We start from the raw sequence: 26,501 nt of genomic DNA, 5'->3' as shown, positions 1-26,501 counted from the left end.
TTACCTTTTCAGGTGTTTTATTTATATAAATCAAGTTATTCGATTGTGCAGCCCTTTTACTGCTGCTTAAAAATACAAAAAACTGACATACAAAATTTTGGACTACAACGGCCGAAAATTATTATTACAATTTTCCCCTTCAACATTTGCTGCTTGTGAGAGGTAACTGTCAACCATAGCACGTGTGGACACCACACAACACATTTCTCTCCCTCTAATTGCACACTACAAAACTCTGGAACAGTCTGCTCATTTTTGAAGCGTTTTGATCAAGGATGACTTGTTCTTCTGCAGAAGGCTTACATCAAACAGAGTATCACCTGTGCGGAATCGAGTGACAAAGAGGTGGCGGCAAGGCAGGAGACTGGAAGTATGGAAAAGACAACTGCAGGTGGTCAACTTATGGTCCAGCAAATACTTGGAAGTGCCATCCCCGAGAGTGTACCCTTCCTCTGTCCCTTGGATGCTGTAGGATCCCTGGCAGACCACGCCAAGCTCTCTTTCGATGAGTCTAGCAGGTTCAGGGTTACAAACAGATCGGTAGCAGGCAGCCACCTCCTCCCCATTTAAGTTCTCCAAGTCTACCATTGGTGCCTGCATTGCCACCAGGTCCAGGATGCACTGTCCCAGTGTGGGCGAGGGACTCAAGCCAGAGACCAGCTTCTGTTGGTGTTCTCTGATAAGTGTGTTGGTGCCTTGCTGTGTCTCGGGCCCCCAACAAGGCACCCACATTTTGCGGCATGAGTGCCAGTACTCCTGGAAGTACCTCATAAATTCCCGAGAGAAGGAGAATTGCATCTTTTCCATTGTTTGAGCGTATGTCTCTGTGGAGCTAGAGGAAGCCAAGTCACAGAGAAGTGGCCAGGACTTTTCATCCTGAGCAGATCCAATCTCCTGTATCTTATTCAAAAGAGCCCCGAGGACCTCCAAGCGACATAGCTGAACACGGGCACCAGGCAGAAACTCATTTACGACCCCCGGCTCAGTGACTCTTACGCCAACAGACACACACCTCACTTTAGACGTCACCTCTGGTATGCTCTGGATTAATGACAAAAGGGTGAAACGAAGGAGGTCAGGTGTCCCTTTTCGTGCAAGACAGAAGGCGCACTCCCTGCCCCTGTTGTTAGCATCCACACAGAGGAGTGTGAATAGAGCGAATTCCTCATTGAAGCCCATCATTCGATCAAATATGAGTGTTTCTGGGAAACGCTGGCAGAGGGACCTCATCAACGAGGTCTGGATGAAGACTGTTTGAATCATGGCATTATTTTTAACAAAGATGACTTTTACTTTAGAAGCAGGATCGCCGGCAAAAAGTCCATCCAATGCCTTAAGGGTATCCTGCAGATCAAGATCACGGCCTTTGCAGGATGAGAGGAGACGTCGAATGTCATGGTCCCCCAGGAACTGCTTTGCAGCCTTCTTGGAGCGCACAGGCCGAGAGTTTCGGCGCACAACTCGAGCATTGCGGCGTACAGCCTGGGAAGCATGGCGCACAGCTAGGGAGGGATTACGAATGGTCAGAGATGATTTACGTAGTGCCTTGGAAGACTGGCGTATAAGGCCCTGAGTGGATAGACGTACGGCCTGTGTGGTACGGCGCATGACCCGGGAGTGATGGTGAACTGCTTGGGAGGGCTCATCTATGGCCTGAGAGGGCTGTTGCATGGACTTGGGGGAATAATGAATAGGATGTGAAGAATTGTGCGTAGGCTGGTTGGAAAGGTGCACAGGCTGTGGAGAATGGTGCACAGGCTTGGGTGACTGATGCAGAGACTTGGGTGAAAGATGCACAGACTTGGGTGAAGGATGGACAGACTTGGGTGAAGGATGGACAGACTTGGGTGAAAGGTACACAGGCTTGGGTGAATGGTACACAGACTTGGGTGAATGGTGCATAGGCTGGGGAGAATGATGCACAGGCTGGGGTGAATGATGCACAGGCTGGGGTGAATGATGCACAGGTGCAAGAGGATCTTGCAGAGGCTGGGAAAGATAATACATGGCTTGGCGCTCTGCTTTGGAGGGGCGGCCAGGTTTGCCAGGCTTACGAATAGCCACAGATAGCTTGCTCAAGGATAGGGAATTGTGAGATAGCAGTTGACCCTTCTTAAACTGGCGCTTGAACTTATTCGGGCACAGTACATGGTTGTGTGTGAACTTGCAGTCCACAATGACCAGATGATCTTTTCTCTGGTTCAATCGGACGGCAATGCTGCTCGGGCAAATCTTCTTTTCTGTACTGCTGAGAGAAAGAAACGAAACTTTATTAACATTTTAAAATTAAAAATAAGTGCTCAACTGCAGATTCAAATCAACCCACCAGCCTCCCTTCCTTCCCCTTTGAGCACAAGCAACGCTAGCAAATGTAACAGACCTGCACGTGTGGAAGCCTCTTCGGTGTTACATGTTGGCAATAAGTTAATATTGCCCCTATTTGCACAACTAATCAGGACAACATACCGGTCTTCTATGCGCACGTACTGTTCTCCTGCAGAGCGCCTCTTTCAATATCTTTGTGGAGTTGGAAGAGGTTACTTACCTGTAACAGTTTCTGTGGTTTGGTGCCAGTTACAAATGTGAATGCTTTGCATTGTTCTGACATCAAGTCTGCATGCACAATTATTAATAATTCTTCAAAAAACGAAGGCATACAGAGATTAGATCCCATGAAGTAGAAAGACAAGTCATTTTGATTTGATACAACCCACAGATGTATTTGGTATTTAGAGAGACACCGACAACAGCCCAGTCTCCACTTCCCTTTCCTCATTTTAACATATTTACAGCACAGACTATTTTGCGCAGAGGGTCGTGGATAATGGTTCCATGTGCCTACAGAACTGGTGCAACATACAACTTCTAGCGTATCTAAAACTAAATCATTGCGGATTGACTGCCAAATGTTTATAGAAAGGCATCTCATGTAATCTGGAGAGACACTCTCGTAGTCACATGTTGTGCATTCGTCCTTCTACATGGAAGTGGGCATGAGGTTGGCGTGCTTACAAATAGGTTCTTAAGCAGTTCTTGCACCAAACGCCTCTTCAACTTAGAACCGATCCAATAATATTTGGCGAAAGTGTACGCAGTAGCACAAGTTTCAGCTTTACAGAGAAACTGTCCAAGAACTCTGCGTGTCGCCCTTATACCCATGGAGGTTGGGTTTTTCTTGTAGTTGCTTGTACTTTTTAACAGTATCAAATGAACTATGCATCTGGCACATCATGGTTTCTGCTTTCTGGATTCTGGGTTTATCCAAGTGACATATTGCTGCTGCCTGGCATTTAATGTGTGTTAGCATCTCTTCAGAGCGTTTAGTGGATCTTTCAAGGACCTGGGTGGTTGATTAAAAGGGTTGGATCACTAGCCTCACAAGTACCACATTTAGTTTCCAACTTCATGTACGAGTAATTGGGACTGAAAAGCGCATCCCAGAGATGCTGCACATATGCACATGGACAACATACACAGAAATAGGATGGTTACTCACCATGAGGTTTGAAATGGCATTTTAGGTGAGCTACATTCTCGTTCCTAGTAGCTTGATAGTAATAGAGACCAACTTAAAATACATAACCTACAGTGATTGCCGGGAGGTTAAAGCTGTTCGAAAGAACCTCAGTCACCCAGAGTCACCTTCAAAATTAGGATTAGTATACCTTGATGGAGCCCGAGTTAGTCCCAACAAGCTTTAATTACCCAGTATACCATCTTCTTATATGCAGTCAGGAGTAATAGTTGCACTTTTGCTGTGCTGAGCCTGTTACCAGGCGAGGTCGCCCCCACACACCCCTGCTACTGCCTCACTGGCCTTGTTGCCGGCTGTGCCCTCGTTTTGCTGCCTCGCTTTCATTGTATTGTGCCCTCGTTCTGCTGACTCGCTTGTTTAATCTATTGTGCCCTCGTATTGTTTATTCTGTGGTGCCCTCGTATTACTGCCTCGTTCATCTATTGTGCTGTTTGTGACTCTGCTGTGCCCCCGTTCCCCTTCCTTGCTGCCTTGCCTTTTTTCGTTTCTTTTCCACAAGACGGGATGACTCAGCCGCCGCTGAGTCGCCCCCTGCCCTCCTTTCCCGCCGCTGCCTCCCTGCGGCCCCGCCCCCCTCCTGCCCATTCGCCGCCCCGCTCCCGCCACCCAGCTGCTCCTCCCTCCCGGCTCCTTCTTATGACGCCCTCGCCCACGCGCAGCGGGTGCGCCGATTGTGCGCCGAAGGCGCGCCAAAGGCAAGCCCGTCTGCGCCCGTACGCGCCTGGACTGCGCCCAGCGCCAGGACCCCTGGCCCCCGCCGCCGATGCAAGACTACACGACAGACCTACGACACCGCCGCCCTCAACGCACTCAATACCGGCCGGAACCCCGCCTGCTGCCGGGCCGCCCCGAAACGCATTCACGGACCCTTCACCTGCAGAACCTGCAAGTTCACCTGCCTCCGAACCTGCACCGCACCCGCCAAGCCAAGCTCCAGCAGCAACCTCAAGTGCATCCTGCTCAACACCCGCTCCGTCCACAGACACGCCGTGGAACTCTGGAACCTGCTCGACACAACATCACCAGACGTCGCCTTCCTCACGGAAACCTGGATGAACGCCTCCTCAGCCCCTGACATCGCCATCGCCATCCCGGACGGGTACAAGATCATCAGGAGGGACCGCGTCAACCAGACCGGAGGAGGCATCGCCATCGTCCACAAGAACACCATCCGCATCACGACCGACTCCAACGACACCTTCGCCGCCGCAGAGCACCTCCACTTCCAGATTCACACCGACCCAAAGACGACCCTCAGAGGCACCCTCATCTACAGACCCCCGGGACCCCGCACACAATTCAGCGAAGACATCACGGACTTCATCAGCCGACACGCCCTCCCCTCCGCCGACTTCATCCTCCTAGGGGACCTCAACTTCCAACTGGAGAACAACAAGGACCGCAACACCGCCGCCCTGCTGGACAACCTCGGACTCAAGCAACTGGTCAACACCCCCACCCACTACGCCGGCCACACGCTTGATCCCGTCTTCTCATCCAGCAAGCACATCACCTTCAGCCACTCCACCGGACTCCACTGGACCGACCACAGCTGCGTCCACTTCAGCTTCAGAAGAACCACAACCCACCACCACCCGCAACAGGTTCCTCACAGAAGCTGGAACAAGATCACCGCCGACCAGCTCACCACCTCCCTCAGCCAAAACCCACCCGCCAGCACAACGGACCCCAGCAAAGCAGCCCTCAACTTCACCCAGTGGCTAACCGCCTGCGCAGACGACCTTGCACCACTGAAGAACCCTCCCAGCAGACCCAGAAGCAAGAAGGCCTCCTGGTTCACCGACGAACTCAAGAACTCCAAGAAGACCTGCCGCACCCTTGAGAAAGCTTGGCTCCTCGACCAGACCACCGACAACATGACCGCCCTGAAACACGCCACCCGCAAGCACCACCAGCTCATCCGCACCACCAAGAAGAAATCACTGAAGGAACGACTGGACAACAACGCCCACGACAGCAAGGAACTCTTCACCATCGTCAAGGAGTTCTCCAACCCCAGCACCGGCAACAACGACATCACTCCCTCACAAGATCTTTGCGACTCTCTCGCCTCGTTCTTCCACCGCAAGATTGCCGACATCCACAACAGTTTTGGCGCACCATCCACGCACCCAACCGTCGAACCAACGCCCCCCACCGCCACCCTCCACACCTGGACCACGGTGACCACCGAAGACACAGCCCGCACGATGAACACCATCCACTCCGGATCTCCGACTGACCCCTGCCCCCACCACGTCTTCAACAAGGCCGACTCCACCATCGCACCCCAACTCCGAGACGTCATCAACACCTCCTTCGACACCGCCACCTTCCCGGAGAGCTGGAAACACGCCGAGCTCAGCGCCCTACTGAAGAAACCTACAGCGGACCCCACCGACCTCAAAAACTTCCGCCCCATCTCGCTCCTTCCTTTTCCTGCCAAAGTCATCGAGAAGATAGTCAACAGACAGCTTGCAGCCTTCCTCGAGACGAACGGATCCCTCGACCCCTCACAGTCCGGTTTCAGAGCCAACCACAGCACCGAGACCGCCCTCATCGCAGCCACCGACGACATCCGAGCCCTGCTCGACAACGGGGAAACAGCGGCACTCATCCTCCTGGACCTCTCCGCAGCTTTCGACACTGTCTGCCACCGCACCCTAATCCAGCGCCTCAGCAACATCGGCATCCAAGAGAAGGCACTGGAGTGGATCGTCTCGTTCCTCGCCGGAAGAACACAGAGAGTCCGCCTCCCCCCGTTTCGATCCGAGGCCACCGAAGTCATCTGCGGCGTTCCGCAAGGCTCATCACTCAGCCCCACCCTCTTCAACGTCTACATGAGACCTCTTGCCACCATCGCACGCCAACACAACCTCAACATCATCTCCTACGCCGACGACACCCAGCTGATCCTCTCCCTCACCAGAGACCCCGACACCGCCAGAACCAGCCTACACGAAGGGATGAAAGACGTCGCCGAGTGGATGAAGGACAGCCGCCTGAAACTGAACTCAGACAAGACGGAAGTCCTCATCCTGGGACCATCGCCCTCCGCCTGGGACGACTCCTGGTGGCCCCCAGCCCTGGGCACCGCTCCCAAGCCAACAGACCACGCACGCAACCTGGGCTTCATCCTGGACTCCTCCCTCTCGATGACCAGACAAGTCAACGCCGTCTCCTCTTCATGCTTTCACACCCTACGAATGCTTCGCAAGATCTTCCGATGGATCCCAACCGAAACCAGGAAGACGGTCACCAAGGCCCTCGTCACCAGCCGATTGGACTACGGAAACACCCTCTACGACGGAACCACAGCCAAGCTACAGAAAAGACTCCAACGCATCCAGAACACCTTCGCCCGGCTCATCCTGGACATCCCCCGACGCAGCCACATCTCCGGCCACCTGAGGGACCTGCACTGGCTCCCCGTCAACAAGTAGATCACGTTCAGGCTCCTCACCCACGCACACAAGTCTCTCCACGACCTGGGCCCCAAGTACCTCAACGACCGCCTGACCTTCTACACGCCCACCCGCCAGCTACGGTCCACTAGCCTCGCCCTCGCCGCCATACCACGCATCCGAAGAGCAACCGCCGGAGGCAGATCCTTCTCCTACCTAGCGGCCAAGGCATGGAACTCCCTCCCCATCCACCTTCGGCTGACCCAGGACCATCTCGCCTTCAGGAGACAACTCAAGACCTGGCTGTTCGAGCAGTAGCAGACCCCCTCCCCCAAGCGCCTTGAGACCCTTCCGGGTGAGTAGTGCGCTATACAAGTGTTATGATTGATTGATTGATTGCTGTGAAACTCGTCTTTGTTGCACAATGCGCCATTAATATTTCTCTGCTACAACACCATAGCACAAATCTCTAACAATCTGCTGAAAGGGACATCCTTGCGGCTGCCTTGTCTGTTGCACTTGCATCCAGTTTTGTCAGGTGCAAGTGACCAAATTTTGGTCTGATGTCTTCTTATTCTCTTTACTTGTTCAACATTTGGTATGGTACTCCATTTGCATATTGCGTGGTCACCACTGGGGTAGCCCCAAAGCGTTGTGCAACCCAGGTCCCAAAACTGGGCAGAGTAAGGGTGCTGTGTTACTAATGTGGAAAGAAAGCATTGGCCATTCTGTATCAGGACCTCACGGGTGCTCTAGCCTTCCTGCTGCGCATAGGTGAACTTTTATCATTAAGAGCAAAGCTGATAAAACTGCTGGTAATTAAAATCCCACAACAGATGGTCTGCTTTAAGGAATTCTTTTTTTTTTTTACTACAACCCCTTTGTACTGATTTTTGGTGCTTTAGTAGGTGATCATTCTAATAAATTTATCTTGGACCAGTTGTGCCTGAATGCCAATTAAACGGTAGATGGAATCAAAGTGGTTTCGGGTGCAGACAACAGACCTGTTTTTATTGCTATTCAAAACTAAATATGAGTAGTATTGAATGGTTGGGATGTATCCTCAACTTTCTTTACAGTATAGGCAATATTTCTATGGGGGATTTTAAAATTTCTGTCGGGCACAAGTGAGCGATTCTGGTAAAATGGCGATTGGTTGCCTCTAGGTCTTCTTGAATGCCTGGAGTGCTATCCATCCCTCCCTGAGCTTAACAAGTGTTTTTAATATCACGGATTCTGACACAGTACCGTGATATAATCACACACAATTGCCACACAGCTTTCAGAAATAGAACTTAAAAGGGCAACAAACGATAAGGAGAATGCAATCAGGGGCCAATAAAGAATGCACAGTAGGTTATACCCCTACTCTAACCAGTTCTTTCTCTTAAGAAGGCAACATTTGGCCCACATATTTAATGAGCGAAACCATTGTCACGAGTGAAATGCTGCAGGCATTCACTGCCAATGCTATGTGTATGAATGGCAGAGAAGTCAGCCCATGTTTTCTGTACCTGTGCATTATGTTGTGTAAGAGGGGTTTCCTGATCATTGGGAGGAAAACATTCATCTGGGTACAGTTGTATGGCAATTTTCAGACCTAATCGTGAGAAAGATTAAAATTTCTGATTATTCAAAGTTTATCATTTTAGTGATTGTTTTTTTTTTATGCCAATGTAGCACCCAAAGGCAAACACAGGGGGCATGGGGGCAAGATGGCAGCTGTACGAGGGTCAGAGCGTTATTTGCTGTCTCAGAGAAGATTTGGTGTCCTTACTTCTTTTGGAGCTGGGAGAACAACCCCAAATCAATGCAGTGAACCATGCTGGGTATCGGCCTTGTGGAAAACGAATCCCTGCTGCACCACTGGGAGTGGCTCATGGCAGGGCTGGGAGGATAAGAAGCTCAGAAAGACTGACAACAAGATGTCAACTTCACGAGCAAATCTGAGTGCTACTTGCTGTCTCAGTGAAGATTTGATGTCCAAGAATCCTGCATCTTTTAGAACTAGGAGAACACCCCCATATCAAAGCCTTGAGCCCTGCAGGGTAGGACCCCTGATGAAGATTAACTTTTGGTGTACCACCGGGAGTGGCAACAGGTAGAGCTAGAAGGATACGTGCAACAACTTGTACTCCCCAAAACCCGACACGCGGCTCTTCAGCCCTTGCCACATGGCCTCGGTCACATTATGAGCGACTCGAGGAGTGGCCCTCCTAGGGTGCAGCTCTGATCTGGCCCACGTTAGAACAGTTTTGCTCAATTTCCTCTAACCAGACATTCCCCGGAACACCTTTAAAGATAAGGAAGTGAAGGGTAAGAGGAAGTTTCCTTTTTGCTCTATGGAAGCAAAAAGGGGTACAGCAAACCTTGCCTGGCCTATCTGACCCAGAAGAGTCTCAACAAAGTTAGCACATGGCTGAAGTGGGCAGGCCCACTGACCCATGCAGTATAGTGCAGAGAGTGGAAGAAAACTGTTAAAGACACAACAACATCCCTTGGATGAAAAGGGCTGGCTAAAATTGCTTACAAGTACGAATATGTACAATTTTAGCAAAATGAAACGGTTTTGCCTAAGTTCAGACCTAAAAAGTCATGGGAGGAATGCTTAACTGAATCTCAGCCACTGGCAATCGTTAGGCCTCTTCCCAGTCCATCGTCACTTTGGTTTCCCACAACATTCCAGGCCTTTGAGGGTAAAACACAAGTATTCCCCCAATCGAAAGATTTTTTGGACAACAAACACAGGTGATGAGACCTAGAAAGTCAGTGAGCTAATGACACTTGTCAATAATTCATGAGATTGCTGGTGAAATGCTGGGGCATTCAGGAATCGTTAGGATCATAGTTCTTGGGGATTCATCTCCATTAAAGAGTTGGACTCATCAGTAGGCACACTGAGTGTACTGAGGGAGCCTGACTAGGTGATAGACATACTCACAAGGTAAGAGGTTTCTGGATTAGAATGTACAGCTGGAACAAAACTGGTTAAACATATACACTAGAAAAGAGAGGAAGAGTTTAGGTCTACATCAGACACCTGACTAGTCAGGTATTTCAAGTGATGGCTATTTACAAAGGAGACACTGAAGATAATGAAAAGGTGAGGCAGGTGGTAGGACTGAGGAAATTACCATTTCCATAAACATGATGGTAAATATAATTTACTTAAGTTTTTGTGAAACACCCCTAACAACCCTCTGGTAGTTTTGAGGTATGAATACTTTGGATACATCAAAAGAACAGCGGGTAGCAGGATAGTACTCTGCGAATATCTGGTGCTGTAGACTCAGTAGTCCATCAGGTAAGGATGAGGCATGCTGAGGATGTCTGCCTTCAAATGTGTCCCAAACCATGGGGAGAGGATCTGGTCTAATGGCTAGGGCAGCCGAGCTAAAATCTGGGGAACATGGTTCGAGTCTTGGCAATGACGCTCAACATCCTGTGATTCTGGGCAAATTACTTAATCTCCCCGTGTCTAACAAAAATGAATTTGTCCTTTTGTTTCGCAACTGGTGCTCGTGTAAAGCGCTCTGACCTTTGGGTCAAGTTAGGGCTATATAAAACTCCGGAAAAAAAGATGACAAAGCCCAAGAACAGTCATGATAAGGTTCAGTACGGCATGATAGTCTCAGACTTCTGCCCGTCACAACATCAAGGGCCTCAGGGGCCAACTGAAGAGGTACGCCTTGAAGACTGTCTTACCCAAATGCCAGGGAGAATAGGCACGTCTTCAAGGATTGTCCGATTTGATGAAGACCCCTTCAAGTGTTAATATGTAACAGTAGGAATTCCACAAGGAGAAGCCCCGCACATAATGAGTTTTACCTTCAAACCTTTATGTACCTGTTCAGGCTAGTAGTCAAGACATTTGTTGGCAGACCTAAGACTGCCCAGTTGGACAGTAGCGGACCAACAATGCTGCGAGTTAATTCAGTCATCGACCATGGATAACTTTTAAAATTAAGCTAAGAGTTTTGAAAGTTGTTCTTTGCTTCATTGGGAGACGGGCAGTGTGATAAGGGCACACAACTGATTTAAGCAGCTAGAATACATTGACTGGCTTTCAACAGCTAATGAGATGCACTCCAGCTTGTAATAGACACTGTAAACCATACTCTATCTCGTAACTGTAGGTAAGCTAAAGAGGGTTAATACTTGGCTGACTTGACAGGAATACAAAGAAATTTTCACTAACAAGCATGGGGACATTCAACAGTGCATCACAGGTGGAAAAGCCCCTCCCCCCACACACGCACCTCAACATATCAGGGTCAGCAATAAAGCCGCAGTACCACCATCTGTAAAAATGCAATTCATTTGATTCACCATTAAATTCAAGCTATCAATGCCGGGATTTCATTCGGTCAAAATAGCCTCAACTTATCTTGCAGTCTGATGCAGAACAGTCTAACTTTACCCTAGGCACACAAGAACAAAGGAGCAAATTGGTCTCCAATATTTATTTTCATAGTGAGTTCGGTCCAGCCCGTTTTAAGTTGACTGTCCCCACTGCCTATTAGCAGGCAACTGCTTCTTTGACTTGCACGGGCAAGTCAGCTCTTCCGTGCGAGTGGAGGCGCATCGCCGGCCACCTAAAAAGCCCCGCCAAAAAACCCCAGAGATGAAACATAAAATGGAAATAAAATGACCATTATATTTTTCATCCACCCGTCCCGGGTCAGGCCGGGGTGGAGCTTGCTCAGTCAGCAAGAGCAAGGACGGTGGGATGGCTGGGTCTGCATGTCCCTTTGCCCTGCCGTCTTGCAACCAGACATGCATACTTAGAAAGCTCTAACACAGCTGTCTTGAGACAGACGTCCAGTGCCCTCAGGAGCGCCGAGAGGCCACTCCCTTCAATCCTGGTGCTTGTATCAGAGATATCTTAGATGATGAGAACACAGAAGGCGAGAGCTTTTTGTCAAGTCTGAAACTGCAGATCACACCCATCTGCTAACAATGTGTCAGATTTGAATGTCCTGGGAACAACGTGGGCATTGTTTAAGTATTTTCTTAAAGACAGCTCCCAGTATCTGACTCTCTCCTCCTTCTGGTCTAAAAAAGTGTCTCCATGCAGGTAAAAGGTCTCAGGGATCATTACTGTGCAAGATATTATTCATCAAGTGTGTTTAGCATCTTTCCAGTCTTTGGTTGTCACGTGTTTTTCTGTACTGATGATAAATAGATGGTGATCCTTTTAGACAAAAATGGTCCCAGCTCCATGATACACCTGTGAGATTGTGGGCTATCAAGCAGAGGGTGGACCATAACTTTCCTAAGCTCAGTGACGACAGGACAGAGTTGCTTGTCTTAGAGAGTAATGAAATGTGCTGGAGTGGCAGCATTTAGGGGTCATTGTTGGAGAGATTAGTAAGTGTTTTCTAGGGTTCCGGAAGAGTACATGGTAGTACATGGTTATAGGTTTGAGGGATGAGCAGTGCTAAGCGGTAGTAAGGGATTTTTATGGCTGAGGAAAGGATAGCATTAAAGGGTAGTTTTAGGGTTTAGAGAAAGGTAGCATTATGGTGCAGCTTGGGTTTTTAGGGTACATAGCTGGGAAGCATTAAGGATCACTAAGTGACTATTAGGGTATAGGTACATAAAGTAAAGAATGCAAGTAATAAAAACAACTTTTAAGAGTCAACATTTTAGGAATCGTCATAGGTAATCAATATACTGAAGAATACAACATTATTACTTGACAGTATAAACTTGACTTTAATGTTGTCGACATTATAAAACTCAGCTTTATTACATACAGCCTTTTCAGCAAACCAGCAACCTTGTGAATTCTAGGAGAATTTTAAAGTCTTTCTTGGTTTAATTTGTCCCGGGTTGTTCGTGCCAGTGTTTTAGCTCTTCATCTTAACACCAGGAAGCCGCTGGGTGGTGCACGTAGGCTTCTATAAATCAGCCAACCTATCAAAGAGTACTCCCATTTCGGAAGCTTTATTCCACAGGGATTTCATGAGAACCCAATACCTCAAGCCAAGATTGAAGGGATGTGGAGGGTGTTAGAGCTCAGAAGCAAAAATTCCTTTTTGTCTCCTTCGAGACGGTCAGTTATATTGCATCTAACTGTGAACCTGTGAAAGGCAGGTAGATCTGCTGTGCACCTTACTAGGTTCAGCATCATGCTTGAGGTATTAAAAATGTTATCGGCAGCCTACATGTGATAAGAGGTGTGGCGCAGCGGCCAGAGCAGCTGAATACGGGGCTCGCAGCAGCAGAGCTCAGCATCATGTGACTCTGGGCAATAGCTCACTTAATCTCCCTGACGGCCACCAGCACCTTGAGACCCTTAGGGGTGATTAGTTTATGCTTTACAAATACCGGATTTATTTGAACATATCCTGTAGCCGTCCAAAACAGCAAATGCCATGTAAACATAGAATAGCATCTGTAACAAGGCAGAGCGACTGAAATGCCATAACTGACGTTTTTTAGGTCTCGGGACCATTCGGTCTGCCGAAGGCAGAACCGGAAGTCGAGCGATTTAATGACTTGGAGAAGAGGGGCTTGAACCCGCCCCTCTTCTCCCCTGTTCTCCATTGGCTGGCCTCTTGAATGCTGGCCAGCCATTGGAGAAGAGGTCAGTCATTCCGATTAGGCCCCGTCCTTTTCGGATCGGGGGGCGTGTTTTTTGCAAGAAGTCTCATTCTCTCCTCCAGCCAATGGCTGGAGGAGAGAAAAGACAAACACGCCCCCGAATCCGAAAAGGACACTGCGTTTCTCCGAGGCATTTCTTCTTGACCTCGGAGAAAGGCAGTGGTGTGCCTTTTGCTCTGCCTTGTTTCAAAATGGACTTACATCTTAGAGTCTCGCGACACCGCTTCACTGAGCCACCTGGAGGCACTTCTGTCCTGCCAGAAACTGAACATTAAAGCAGCAAACAGCACAGAGGAGCAGCTCCGTGGTAGGGACCCGCTGGAGTCACAGCACTCGGCCGGTGGCCTTCTGTCCCGAGGAAAGCTGCGAAAACGCGCATAGATTCCTGATTTATTGCCTTGTTCTTTTACCCTCTTATCCCTTTACCCCCACACCCTCAGCCCCTCCAGATTTGCTTTCACTCACCCTCCCAAGTATTTCCCCGTCTCCACCCCCCCCACACATGCCTTATGGCCGTGCCCCGCCCTCCCCTCGCGCTCACCCACCTGCCGCACGCTGAGCTCTTTCTCCAGCTCCAGGGGCCGGTTCCTCCAGACCAGGTGATGCAGCGGGAACCTGCTGCTGTCCGGAGCCTTCCCGGAGCCCAGCATCATCCCTGGAACATGCCGGGCCCGCCTCCTCCAGCCCCGGAGACAACCATCCGGCTGACGGGGAGGGCGGGGGAGGGCGCTGCGGGGAGGAGGAGACTGGAGACCGGCGACAGAGACTGCAGGGTACGGGAGGGGAGAATGAAGGCAGAGAGAGGAGAGAGGGTGGAGAGCTGGGAGTGAGTGGTACGCTGCACGTTGGAGAGGAATGGGTAGATCTGAGAGACACTGCTGGGTACGGGAGGGCAGAGGGAGGGGAGAAGACTGATGGAGGCGAGCTGGAAGTGAGAGTGCAGGGAGGTGGAAGGTTACAGGGCAGAGGTGCGCGAAGAACGAGAACCGCCAAGAGGGAGACTGCCGGAGGAAGGAGCTATGGACTAGGAGGTAGGGTGAGAGTGAAAGGGAGTAGGGGAGGTGGAAGTCTGCAGGGGCTGAGAGGGAAACTAAGGTGGAAGGAAGAGGCGACCTCACAGGGGACGGGTGGGTGCAGGCTGCACGAAGGACGGGGTTGACCTGAGAGGAAGATGGAGAGAGGTGACAGACTAGAGCAGGGGGGCTGCAGGAAGGATAGACCGGGAGGAGAGCTGGGAAGAGACCACAGTGGGGAACGGAGGGAGGTGGCAAGCTCCAGGGGAGGCACGGGCTGCTGTTTGTGTGCAAGGATAGTTTCAGAACAGGGGCGTAGCTTCCAACAGAGCAGCAGGCGTAGTGGCACCAAGCCCCAGGTATGTTAGCGGCCCACCTCACCCCAGTTACTAGCTGCGTTTTTACTACCAAAACAGGGCGTGGAGTCCAATCTGATTGCTTGCATTAGGGACCAAGGCACCCGTGCTACGTCACGGATGTAGACTTCACGAGGAAGTGAGAGACAGTGGAGAGAGTGGAGAGAGACTGTATAACAGGGGGAGGGGTGTACTGCAGGGGTACATTATTCTACTGAGTGTGGGTGGCATTTTACCGTTCGCGAGAAAGTGTCACTCATAATCGCTGAATGTCACTCATAATTACAATGAAATGAAAAGGTCACACATAAGCAATTTGAAACCTTGGCAGCTATGGTACAAGTGAACACGGGGTGGAGAGATGCCAAAATAGAGGGCCGACCCAAGGGGAGGAGACCTCTGAGGGGGACTTCAAAGGGCAGCGGCACAAGGGAGGGGCGTGGGGAGCCGCGTGAGAATAGAGAGGGAGCCCTCAGGTAAAGAAAGAAGAAAGGCAGGAGAGGAGTAAACTGGAGACAGCAGGGTAAAGAACAAGACAGGAAGGGGGCTGCAGATGAAGGAGGGGGCGAGGAGGAGGAGTGCACAACAGAATGAAGATGAGAGCCTGTAGGGGAGAAGATCAGAGAGGGAGAGGAGCGGGCGCTGGGGCTATGGTACCTCAAGTGAGTTGAGACTGGCATGGAGGAGGAGTGTTGGAGGTAACAGGAGGAGCAGGGGGACTTCCGGGACGGCGCAGGTGAAGGTATACTCCAGTGTAGGGTGACCACCTGGCAAGAAGGCAAATCTGGACAGTTTATGAGGAGGGGAAGGGGTGAGACGAGGGGTCTTCCTCCTTATTTGCAAGTACATAAACAAGCATTTACAATGCAACGGTCTCGGCATTGTTAAAGTTAGAGCTATTGGCATTGCTCATGACAATGCCGTTTCTTTAAATGTTTTAAAAACAAAAACATAAACAAAAATAATGTCATGAGCAATGCCAATAGCTCTAACTTTACCAATGCAGAGACCATTGCATTGTAAATGCTTGTTGTGATATGGGCCCAGTTGCCCTGAAGGGAATGGTTCTGTAAGAGTGAACAAACCATGGACTTGCAGTTCCTCTTGTGTAGGCCAATACTGATGAACCTTTGATGAGCACCCATTGGTTGATGGGGTTGAAAGCGAGTGAGAGGTCCAGGGGGACCAATGCAATGGGTAGTGCTGGTCGCAGGGTCAAGTCATTCTATCCTGAGGTTTATGAAGGTAGTATACTTCTCTTATTGCGAGAGCATTCCTCAACCTCTGCAGAGATCAACACGCCCAGATGAATAGAAGAAGCACACAGGGACTGCCTCTCCTCCCACAACAGAAAATACAAGGAGGGAGCCAATTTCAGTACTGTAAAAGTTCAAATTCACAGCCCCTCAAACACATGGACTGAAGCATGAAAGGTATCTAAAAAGCCAACGGGGGAGCCTCTACCGTAAAGTCAAAAGTTCATTTATATTTCTTCCCTAAATTTCAATACTTTCTTTGTCGGCTAAGCAAACCTGACTGCCTGGTGACAAAACTACAATTGCTCTAAAATGCATTTAGAAAGCCACAGGTATAAAAGTTAAGTAAGAAATATGGGCACTCGATTTCACATTTTCCAAAACACTTGCAGTAATATCGCTCCTTTTTAGGTCTCGCCTGACCCAGCGCATGCGCTGGTCTGGCGAGACTTATTGAGAGGGCTCCAAAAAGTGCTACCAGGTCAGCATAGTGCTACAGTGCATGTGCGCAGGTGCGCGTGCCGCGCTTTACCGCGATTACTTTAACTTTAGCGGCCGCACGGCCGCTTTGCATAGCCAATAGGTCTCGCTTTTGGGACCTTATAAGTATTTAGTTGTGCAACTGTTGCATGGCTAAACACTTATAAGGTCCCAAAGGCGAGACTTATTGGCTATGCCAATGCTTGTTCAATTCTACTCTCCATTTCCTTTCATTTTTCAACCCTGCCCCTTACACATATATTCTCAGTCAGTGTTCATGTCATTTTGATGGAACAAAGTAAAAAAGAAAGTTACACAGACATGTTTATGCAAAAACACTTTGTATGTTGTAAAACAACATGTACTACTGCCCCTAATGGGCAGGTACTGCGTTACGTGCCAGCACAATTCTTGTAACGTATGCTCAGTTTTTGCTTTGCTTTAGCTGCCACTCTGTAGTTCGGCTCAACTTCAGACTGACAAAGGGACAAATAAATGTGTTGTTTGGGGCGGGGCTCTATCTCAACACCCTAGAGACCGGCTGCTGCTAGGACTGGTGGTGGACCATCCGTCCCTACACCGTGTAGAAGACGACACAGATGCAAAATAACGTGTTCTGCGTGTGCAATTTAGAGATTAAAGCCACACAATGTGGCTGAGTCTTCCCATTTTCTTAAGTGGCCATATTTTGCCCCTCCGTGAACTAGACAATAGCAGATTCACCAATTGTGCTCCATGGTTCTGTCAATCAGCAGGAGGAGGGCATGCAAAGTGCACTCTCCCCCGAGCAAAAAGTGGATACTGCTTCTGACTAGTAGACAGAGACTGTCAATTACTGGACAATGCGTACATAGTTCAGGGGCAAAGACTTATGTAAGGACGCTGGAAGATGGCCAACCAACTATCACATGGAAAATTCATTCCACAACCCCAGTAAGCAGACCTTTTCACTTCATGCATGTGATACGTCATAACATTGAGTATTTATTAATTTATTTATAAGTTGTGTATAGCACTAGCTAGACCAGAAGGTTTCAGAGCGCTCTACATATAATGCGAGATCATTTGAATGAAGTACATGCATAAATACAGACAAAGAAAATAGTAAGACCGTAAAGTTAGTTACAGTATGCAGACATAGGTACAGCGTGAGCTAATAGGGTACAAGACATAGTACACAGCTGAAACAATAAATGTACAGTTGCAACTGGTCAAGTCAGAATGGGTGTGAGCTTTGGGAACATAGCTCAGTTAGGGTGAGTATTAAAATATTTGTCGAGCAGTAGGCGTTTAAGGTTCCGTTTAAAGCAGGAAAATTAGGGGTTGCAGCGCAGGTCTCTAGGGAGTGAGTTCCAGGTCCTGGGAGTTTTTCCAGAAAATGAGTGTGTCTGGGAGAATTTATTTTTCAGAGGTATAAGAAGTGAGTTGAAGCTCCTCAGAGATCTGGCTCTTCCAGCTTTCAAATGTTTGCTCTCCAGATAGTTGGGGTTATGTGTGTGAAGGGCTTTGTGGGTGATGCAAGCAGTCTTGTTGAAACATCTTCCTTCGATTTGGAGCCAATTGAGGCTCTTGAGGGCCAGTGTGATGTGCTCAAATTGTTTGCAACCTGTTAGTAGCCGCGCTGCCATGTTCAGAACTGAACTTAAGGGGCAAAGTGAATTTTTGGAGTTCCTGTGAAGATGGCGTTACCATAATCCAGTTTTGAGAGGACTAGTTATTGCACTACTGTCTTAAAAACTTCAGGGGGAATGAAAGGTTGGATTTTTTGAGGAGGTGTTTTAGAGTGTAGAGTGCTTCTTTGGCTGAGTAGTTGATGCATCGTTTTTATATGTTACATGTTTATGCTGCGTGGTCAGAGTCCTTTGCAAAGTCACACGTTTTCAACACAAGATGGAGGGACTCCACCATCATACCAATGTGAGGGTGACCCTGCACTTCTAGCGTCCTCATGCAAAGCCCTAAGCTATCTAGGAAACGAATGACCGGAATACGTTCTCTGTCTTTAATCTCTACCAAGGCCATCTAGAAACAATAAAAGAGCGCTCAGGTAGTTTACTCCTCACGCCCCCTGTCCTCTCAGAAAAAAACATCCCTTTTGATCTTTTGGTGTCTTCTCCCTCCACTCCAGTGAAAATGCATACCCTGCATAGAACTGGTGAAAGTTAGGACTTTTCAGCCAGCATATTTTTTATTGATTGATCTTGGCTTCCTGCTAGTCTGCCAGCACGCCTTCCTAGAGGTCTTTGGAGTCACGAGAAGACACATAAGTGGGCCTCCAATCCTTATGAGTATCCAGGATACAGGAGGATCCCTTCTTTTCACAGCCAGAGTCCGCTCCTTCAGCTTCCTCTGCAGATGAGGACTCAGTAGTGGTTTGGTGCTGCACTGTGGCACTGAGCGCCCACTTTCCCTTCCATCAGTGCATGAAGGTCTTCTTTGAGTAGAGGCGTTATTTTATGGGCAGGCGTTTTCGTTGTGGTCCCTTGCGACAAACAGCTTACAGAGCCAAGTCTGACCACAAGAATTCATGACTGGGGCTGGGGAGAGGGGGCAGGTTGGGGTGGAGGAGTAGAATATAAATTTCCCATGTGCAGATATGCAGTCCTCCCCCCAACTCAAGGCATTCTCATATAACCTTCACCACGGTCAGTTTGAAAGCATCAATGTATCTTCAATGTCTTGAGATATCGGTGCGCTGGTTCGCAGGTGTCAAAATATTCTTTTGTGGCACAGCAATAACAGAGCAGTAAAAACATGACCAAACCAATGGCAAAAAAACAATCTAAGGTGGAGTCTGTATCCTAGTACATTATAGGCTTTATCACAAGTCACTCCGAAACTAATAAGCCTTCTTGAAAAATAAACAACCAGCAACGTTCAAGCCCAACAATATATGGCAGTATGCACAACAGCACATTCTGGAAACATGGCGTTTCTGTTCAACCATCTGATATATGATTTGCTAACTATGTATATTTTCTTTCTCTATGTGCCCATATATTTTTTAGGTCAAGCCTGGGCATCGCATGCACTGCTGTGAGGCATGCAGTGTTGGAGTATGGCTTTGAAGCCCCGCCCACATTTGTCATTGACTTATGTCATTGTCCTTCGTAAACGCTGGCTTCCGAGCAGTTATAAGGCTTGTTAGTCCCTCCTTGGCCGTCTTCTCTGCATTTGGTACCTCCCATAACGACTGGACCTTTTACTCGTCTTGTTACACGGTCTGCTTTATCTTGGCTGTAAGCAGTATTTTGCTTAATGATTTGCCCCTATACCACCCACTACGTCGCAGCACACCGCCCGCTTTTATTTTAACTATAATTACTAATGGTGGTCCGCTTTTAACTATAGCATCAGCGTTTATTTATTTTAGCAGCATGGTCCGCTTCAAGTATAGCAGCCACAAATAGTTATTATTTTTGTTTACTAGCACCCATGCGGAGCTTTCACATGGATTGAGGCTGCAACCCTTTTCTTTAGGCAAGCCATGTCTAAAGAAAGGTGTGCGGCCGCTATTAAAGTGAAAGAGCGGCATGGGCACTTTTACAAACAAAAAATAAAAAACATGTTTGTCAACTTGACAAACAGCTGCTTTTCTGGTCAAAGCGCCCCATGCCGCGGTTTCACTTTAATGTCGGCCATGCCCCTTTCTTTGGACGTGGCTTGCCTAAAGAAAGGGGCGCGGCCTTCAGAAATGTGAAAGCGCCATATGGGCGCTAGTAATTTGCAATGCAATAGGTCTCGTATTTGCAAGAGTTTAAGCTATTGCATTGCCAATAGCTAAAACTCTCGTAAATGCAAGACCTATTGCATTGCAAATGCTTGTTATATATAACCTTCATTGGCTAACCATAGAACAACAGGTACGGTTCCAATCCCTGTGCATTGCACACAGGGCTTTTCACAGGAAGGGAGCGCAAATTCTTTGCGCTTATCGACCCGTAAAACTCCGGCAGATCCTGGAGATCTGCCACCTCATTTCTTACAACGACAAGCAGGATCCGCCAATTCAGACAGGGTGGTCATTATTTTAAAAACTCCTAGGCCCAGAATATGGAACTCCCTGCCTCTCCAAAAGCATCAGCCTTCAGGCAAGCTCTTAAGACATGGCTATTCGTTTAATAACTGCCTCTCGCTCATCTCTCAGGTGGCCTGGTCTACAGGATCTGCTGGTTTGGATCAGCGCTGAGAAATCTCCGGATACCCATGTGCTTTACAAATGGACTAGATTGGAATAGCACTGCCATCCATTTGATTCAAACGCCTGGCAAATGATATAATAGCTAGATCACACTGCCACAGAAAGTGCTGCATAATGTGTCTTTACTTGACGAATAATTTAAATAGCCCAGCCACATCATTTAGGTATCCATTGCCACATAATTCCAACAGCCAAAAATATTGCCCATCTACTAATACGTGCATAAGCCCTACAGAGTTTAATAGTTCAGAATCTGACATTTTTGCACGTGTCAGCACAGCAAGTTGGCCTTACCCTGGATCGAGTTTCTTGGACCGTCTCCTTCCCTTGCAGACAAGTCGGAGGTAGCTGTATTTGAGAGCTGCAACCGCCTCGGGGCTCATCAGGTCTGCCGCCCATTCGCATCGGCTCAATGGTATGAATTCCCGGATAATGAAGATGGTCGCCTTCTGCTCACACCAGGATTCGAGGTAAGTGCAGAACGCCTCCCAAGAAGGGAACTCCCTTCCACGAAGCTCCCGCTCTTCAAGCAAGGATGATGCCGGTGGAAGAGAGAGGTCCAGGGGCAAGAAGGCAGCTGGGGGCTCTTCCTTCTCCTCCATTGCAGGGCTCAACGAATTCAAGTTGTTCATGGAAAGGGGAGGGACAGGGTTATGAGTCAGGAATGTGAACAATGGGGAGCAATGTCGAGGAGAGGTGCGGGGGCAGAAGAGTTGTAAGACTTAAGGTTAGAAAGTGAAGGGGATTTATTTCCCTCCCAACCCCCAAAAAAAAAAAAGGCACCAAAAAGCCTCCCCAGAGTCTTAAATGTGATGCAAACACCAATGCTGAAGAAAGGCTACCAGGCTAACATTGTTTTTCAAAATGTATTAATATCAGATGGCAAATACTCTTTTGTATGCTAGCCTATGCAGGCTCATAACTGGCCCCACACAGACCCACTGGAGCCCGCCTGCCTTGCCAGTGGGGAAGCCCATGAGGATATTCTAAAAATATCTACGAAAAGGGAGGGGAACAAGGACTGCAGAGGTAACCATCCCATGAGCCAAGTTAGAGAAAGCAAGAACTGAGAGGAAACTATGGTGCAAGTAACGAAAAAGGGAACCAGAAATATTCTTGCCCAAGGGAAGTACTGAGAAGAGACAACCAAGCTGCAAGACAAAAAAAACAGAAAGAGAAAAAGTTTTAAGATTGTGTTCTTGTCTGAGAAATGAAAGCAATGACGGTCATGTCCTTACAATATTTCCATGGCCGAACCCCACTCGTTTCCATCAATAAAGAGGAAAATGAACAACTCACAAATCTTAACAAATGCTGCATATTCCACAGAGATTGGTGCCCCAATCACGCATTATACAACCAGGAAAGTAGTGGAAGGCCTAATGGAGCTCACTGGAACAAGGTGGAGATGGCAGGACAACACCCCAACCTTCATCACTAAAACAATATTTTCTATATCAGACAAAACTCTTACAAACATGCCACTGAAGCCTTAACACGGTCTAGCACCCAAATTCGCTAGAACTTCTATTATAATAGTAAACTGCACATGCTGCGGTACTTGCCATGTCGAGCTGAAGGCTTTATCAATGTAAAAGTATTTATCTGTAAAAGATCGATCTGATGGTAGTGAACCCAGTCGTCCAAACACCCCTTATGACAATTTATAAAGAGTTCCGAATAGAGTCAACATGGCACCTGTCACATAGGGCACTGGAAATCAAAAAAATGCTCTGCACTAAGAAAATGCTTGTGGGAGGCCAAAAAAAGTATACACATTGCTCATTAACGGAATTTAGGGTCTCTACACATTTCCCAATCTAGATATTTTGTTCACATTCACTCCCCGATACAAGCTACATTGTCAGCAGTTCTTGCCTCCTTCCCATCAAGGAAAGACTGTGCATTCTCAACTCTATCCGCTACTAGTCAGGTTTTTCAGGTATCTGACAGCACTTGTGTCTGATGGAGCCATTTACAAGCCCAAAGGTGCATGCATGCAGGAACACAGAGCACCGAAGCAAACATTAGCAAAAACATGCAAGACAACCTGGGAGATGTTTAAATGCATGGGCAATGTGGCAATTACTTAGCATTTTTATTGTATAGTTGATTAAAACCATGACAATTAAGCATAAAATAGTTAAAACAATACACTTAATTTCCAAAAACGTAATTAAAAATAGAATCAACAATCCTCCATTATTCAGGTAACCTATGCGATGTGCCTTACTAAAGTGTCAAGTGCCTCGGAATAACCCAATGCGAATGAGTGATTTCCGTCCTAAAAGTAGAACATAATCTCATAGCCACTAAAATTCCTATTCAATATACAACATTCATAGTAAAAAGTCGGGAATACATACACAGATCTGGTTTACAATGACGGTGAACCAAATTAAAATAGTGCCTAAATCCTTTCCATGGGGACGAACCAATGGCGCAGTTCAATCTAGGAGGAGGAAATGCTTGTTGCACTCTATAGTCTTGTCAAATTTAGAGCCTCCGATTAACCGGTTTGAGCTTAATGCCTACTGAGCTGATCCCTCCTATCACCTCTGCCCTACCCTCCTGGTGCCTCCCTCACCAGCGGGGAGTGCCCAGATACAAGGGTACCCACCCAGATGCCCTACCTAATCTTCTTTTAGGAGCCTTAAAATGTGGCAATAGACCAGGGGCCCCACCTGAGGGGTTCCTCGGGAAAGTGAACTTTTTCTTTAATAGACTTCTGTTTAATAAATTTCTTTCGCTCTCGGCCAACCACTATCTCTCTACCTAGCATCATCGTAAGGATTTCGGGGGTCCAAAGCAAGATATTTCAACTATTTTTGTGATCTTGTTAAAGTTTAACAAAAAAAAATCCGTATTTTTTGGCATTACAGCGACTTGAACTCGCAAGAAATCGGTAATAGAATTAAAATTTGTTGCCAATAGGGCCCTCCAAATAATTCTAGACCAGGGCCTCCAAAATCCTCGCACGGAAGCACTCCTTTCACGTTGATGGCAACAGTAATGGATGGGGCAGAGGGGGTACCAATTAATGTCAGCATGGTTGTCTGAAAAACAGCAGGGTACCAACTTATTTTCGGGAGCTTATGTAGTCCAAAATAACTCATTCATGATTTCACACTGCAACCCATCACTCGCTCTTTGTTTGGTGGAGCCACGTTTTGTTCTCTCTCAACCCGGCGAGATGCTGCTGAGAAACCAATGTTGGAAAGACATAGGCAGCTCTTTCTGTGACAAAGATGAAAGGTGTGAATGTACACTGGCAGCAGCGGGCGCACAGGGTGCTGAGACAGGAAGGGCGTAGGTTCAGCAGACACATATAACTTTGAGAGGCAATGACAGCGTCTACTTTATTCTCTTGTGAAAGGGGAAGAGGAACAATGGGCGCAGAACCTTGTCTGTAACACGGCTACACATCACACTCAAAACTTCAATGAAGATGCAAGGAATGTGCACCTTCCCTCGGAAAACTGAGGCCACTCAGTATCAATGCAGGAATCAATGGTGGCGGCCCGTCCCCTCTACACAAAGCTGTTTAATGATCTCCACCCTCAACCTAGAAACTTATTCCCACCGGTCGTCGCCTGGTGTTGGGCTGTCTAATACCTACAATTCCAGGCGTTCGCTGAAGGAAAGTCCGGGACTGGACACTGAGTGCACCGGCGGCACGAGACTCAGCTGGTGATCCTCTTCACCTGCCATGCACTCGCTACTGCTGCACGCCCACACACACACCTGGCGTCTTAGCTCAGCAAACTAGTACTCTACCGCATGCACTTTCATGCACACGCCCACAAGATCCCAAACAAACCCAGCCCTGCAACTGCACACAAATACAAAGCCCGCACGCTCCTGCAATCCCTTCTGCACCACCGAGGCTTTCCTGCAAAGCTGCACGCTCAGAGCTCGCGCCGTGCGGCACGCTCATGCCTCCCTTTTCTTGCATTATCAGGTGTACTCACCCCAGTACTTGCAGCACAGACGCTCCCTCCACTGCACCCCTCACACACTCAGCTCCCGCTTTCACCACACTCCCTGCTCCACATGCTGAACCTCACGTAGCCCCTCTGCTCCCACAAAGCACCGCTCCGACTGTGGGGGAGGGACGGCTGCAACAATACCATCCCACAAGGCTCCGCTCCACCACTGAGCGTTAACCCTTTCAGTACGGGCCGTGGAGCCGCGCGCCCTGCTTAGCCCCTGGTCTCCGATCGATACCTCGGACTCTGGCCAGCCCCCTTCTCGGCCTCCCTTATCCGCGCCGAGGCCGCTTGTCTCAGAGCCGCACAGCACGCCGGAGAAGTGCCCCCGCCTTCCCCATTTCTCCCCTCTCACCTCCGAGGGGCTTTGATCCCGCCCTTACTAGGCTCAGAATCCGTGAATCTGACCCCCTCCCCTCTCCAGCACCACTTTACTCAGTCTCACACCCACCACCCCACGCTTTGAGTTTCACGTCCATAACCCCCCCAATAACCACCACAGTTCCTGCCGATCTGAACCCCGGGTCTCCTTCACTGCCTTCAGGGGCCCCTCGCTTGGCCGGGGCCCACCGAGAGCCAGTGTCTTGTGTCCTTCTCACAACCCTCACACCACCCCTGGGCATGAACCATATTTCCTTTGTCGTTGCAACCAAGGGTCAGGACGGGCTGGAATTTAGTAGTGTTTGTCTTAGAACTGGGGCTTAGGTGACAGGAGACCACCGTGGCCCCCTCGTCTGTTGGCTGATCGTCGAGAGAGCTCGTTGGAGGTGTCGCCTGCGTGAAATCTCTTGTATTTTAAAACAAGATTTGGCAAGGTCTATGCGAGAGCTAATGCTTTAGCCACGTTGTACCGCAGCGCGGCTGCTGAGCAGCACGGCTGAAAGTGAAGGAAGAACAAGCATTTGCCATTCAAATTGGTCTAGCATTTGTGAGAGTTTGTGGTATTGGCGATGTAAATGACAGGGGGGGCATATAATCAAGCCCCGGAGATTTAGCGTCTGTTTTCGGACGGAAAGCGGCCTAATCAGCAAGGTCACGCTATCGCGTTAATCCTTGCATTATCGCCCTTTCCCCCAACGCCTATCTTTGCATCTCTAATGAGATGCAAAGTGGTCGTTCCTGCCCTGACATAACTGGAGAATTTCTCCAATTATCAAAGGGCACGCTAACCTACAGAGCAACAAGCAAAGTAGCCATAACCTCTGTTATCACTACTTTCCTTACGCCTGCCTCAAAACTGACTTAGCCATGATATCCTAAGTAAGGTGGATATCATGGCTAAGTATGCCTTGCCCTATCAGCAAGCTTTCGCCAAACCTTGTGCGATTATCGCTGTATTTCCAGCGATAATCGCACAATTGGCAGCTTGCGCTATGAATTTTATCACTTTGGAGATAAGCGTTGCTGATAGCATGCTATCTCTGCGATAAAATTCTGAGTTGGCCGGCGATAATTATCCTCAAGCTAAGAGCGCTGAGCGATAATTATCGTATGGCCTTGATGATATGCCCCAAAATCTTTTACCCATGAGTTTTGGATTGGAGTAAAGTGGGTGTGTGTGGAGTGGAATTATGTGGGTTGGATAGGAATTGTAAGTTGTGCAATTGTGTAGAGTGGAGTGGAATTATGTGACATGGTGTGCAGGGGACATATGTGGA

At 48.5% G+C, this 26,501-nt stretch overlaps 1 protein-coding gene across 5 annotated transcripts; it reads right to left on the bottom strand.

Annotated features, from left to right (window-relative positions):
• Window positions 1–25,167, bottom strand: LOC146809786 (uncharacterized protein ZSWIM9-like). 5 transcript variants are annotated; one of them, XM_085616635.1, is made up of 3 exons: window positions 25,082–25,167; window positions 21,149–22,005; window positions 1–2,248 (listed from the first exon to the last, which is right to left on the bottom strand). In XM_085616635.1, the coding sequence occupies exons 2-3, from the start codon at window positions 21,484–21,486 to the stop codon at window positions 250–252; spliced, it is 2,337 nt and encodes a 778-aa protein (XP_085472761.1). In that variant the 5' UTR covers window positions 21,487–22,005; window positions 25,082–25,167; the 3' UTR covers window positions 1–249. The 5 variants fall into 5 exon arrangements, with proteins under 5 accessions (XP_085472761.1, XP_085472763.1, XP_085472762.1 ...); XM_085616637.1 differs by lacking the exon at window positions 25,082–25,167 and adding an exon at window positions 24,474–24,991 and having other exon boundaries at window positions 1–2,245; XM_085616636.1 differs by lacking the exon at window positions 25,082–25,167 and adding an exon at window positions 24,826–24,991 and having other exon boundaries at window positions 1–2,245.
• Window positions 25,168–26,501: the final 1,334 nt, after the last annotated feature.

The sequence above is a fragment of the Triturus cristatus genome, chromosome 7 (assembly GCF_964204655.1).
Source record: "Triturus cristatus chromosome 7, aTriCri1.1, whole genome shotgun sequence".
Taxonomy (NCBI): domain Eukaryota; kingdom Metazoa; phylum Chordata; class Amphibia; order Caudata; family Salamandridae; genus Triturus; species Triturus cristatus.
This window is presented reverse-complemented; position numbering and strand designations above follow the sequence as displayed.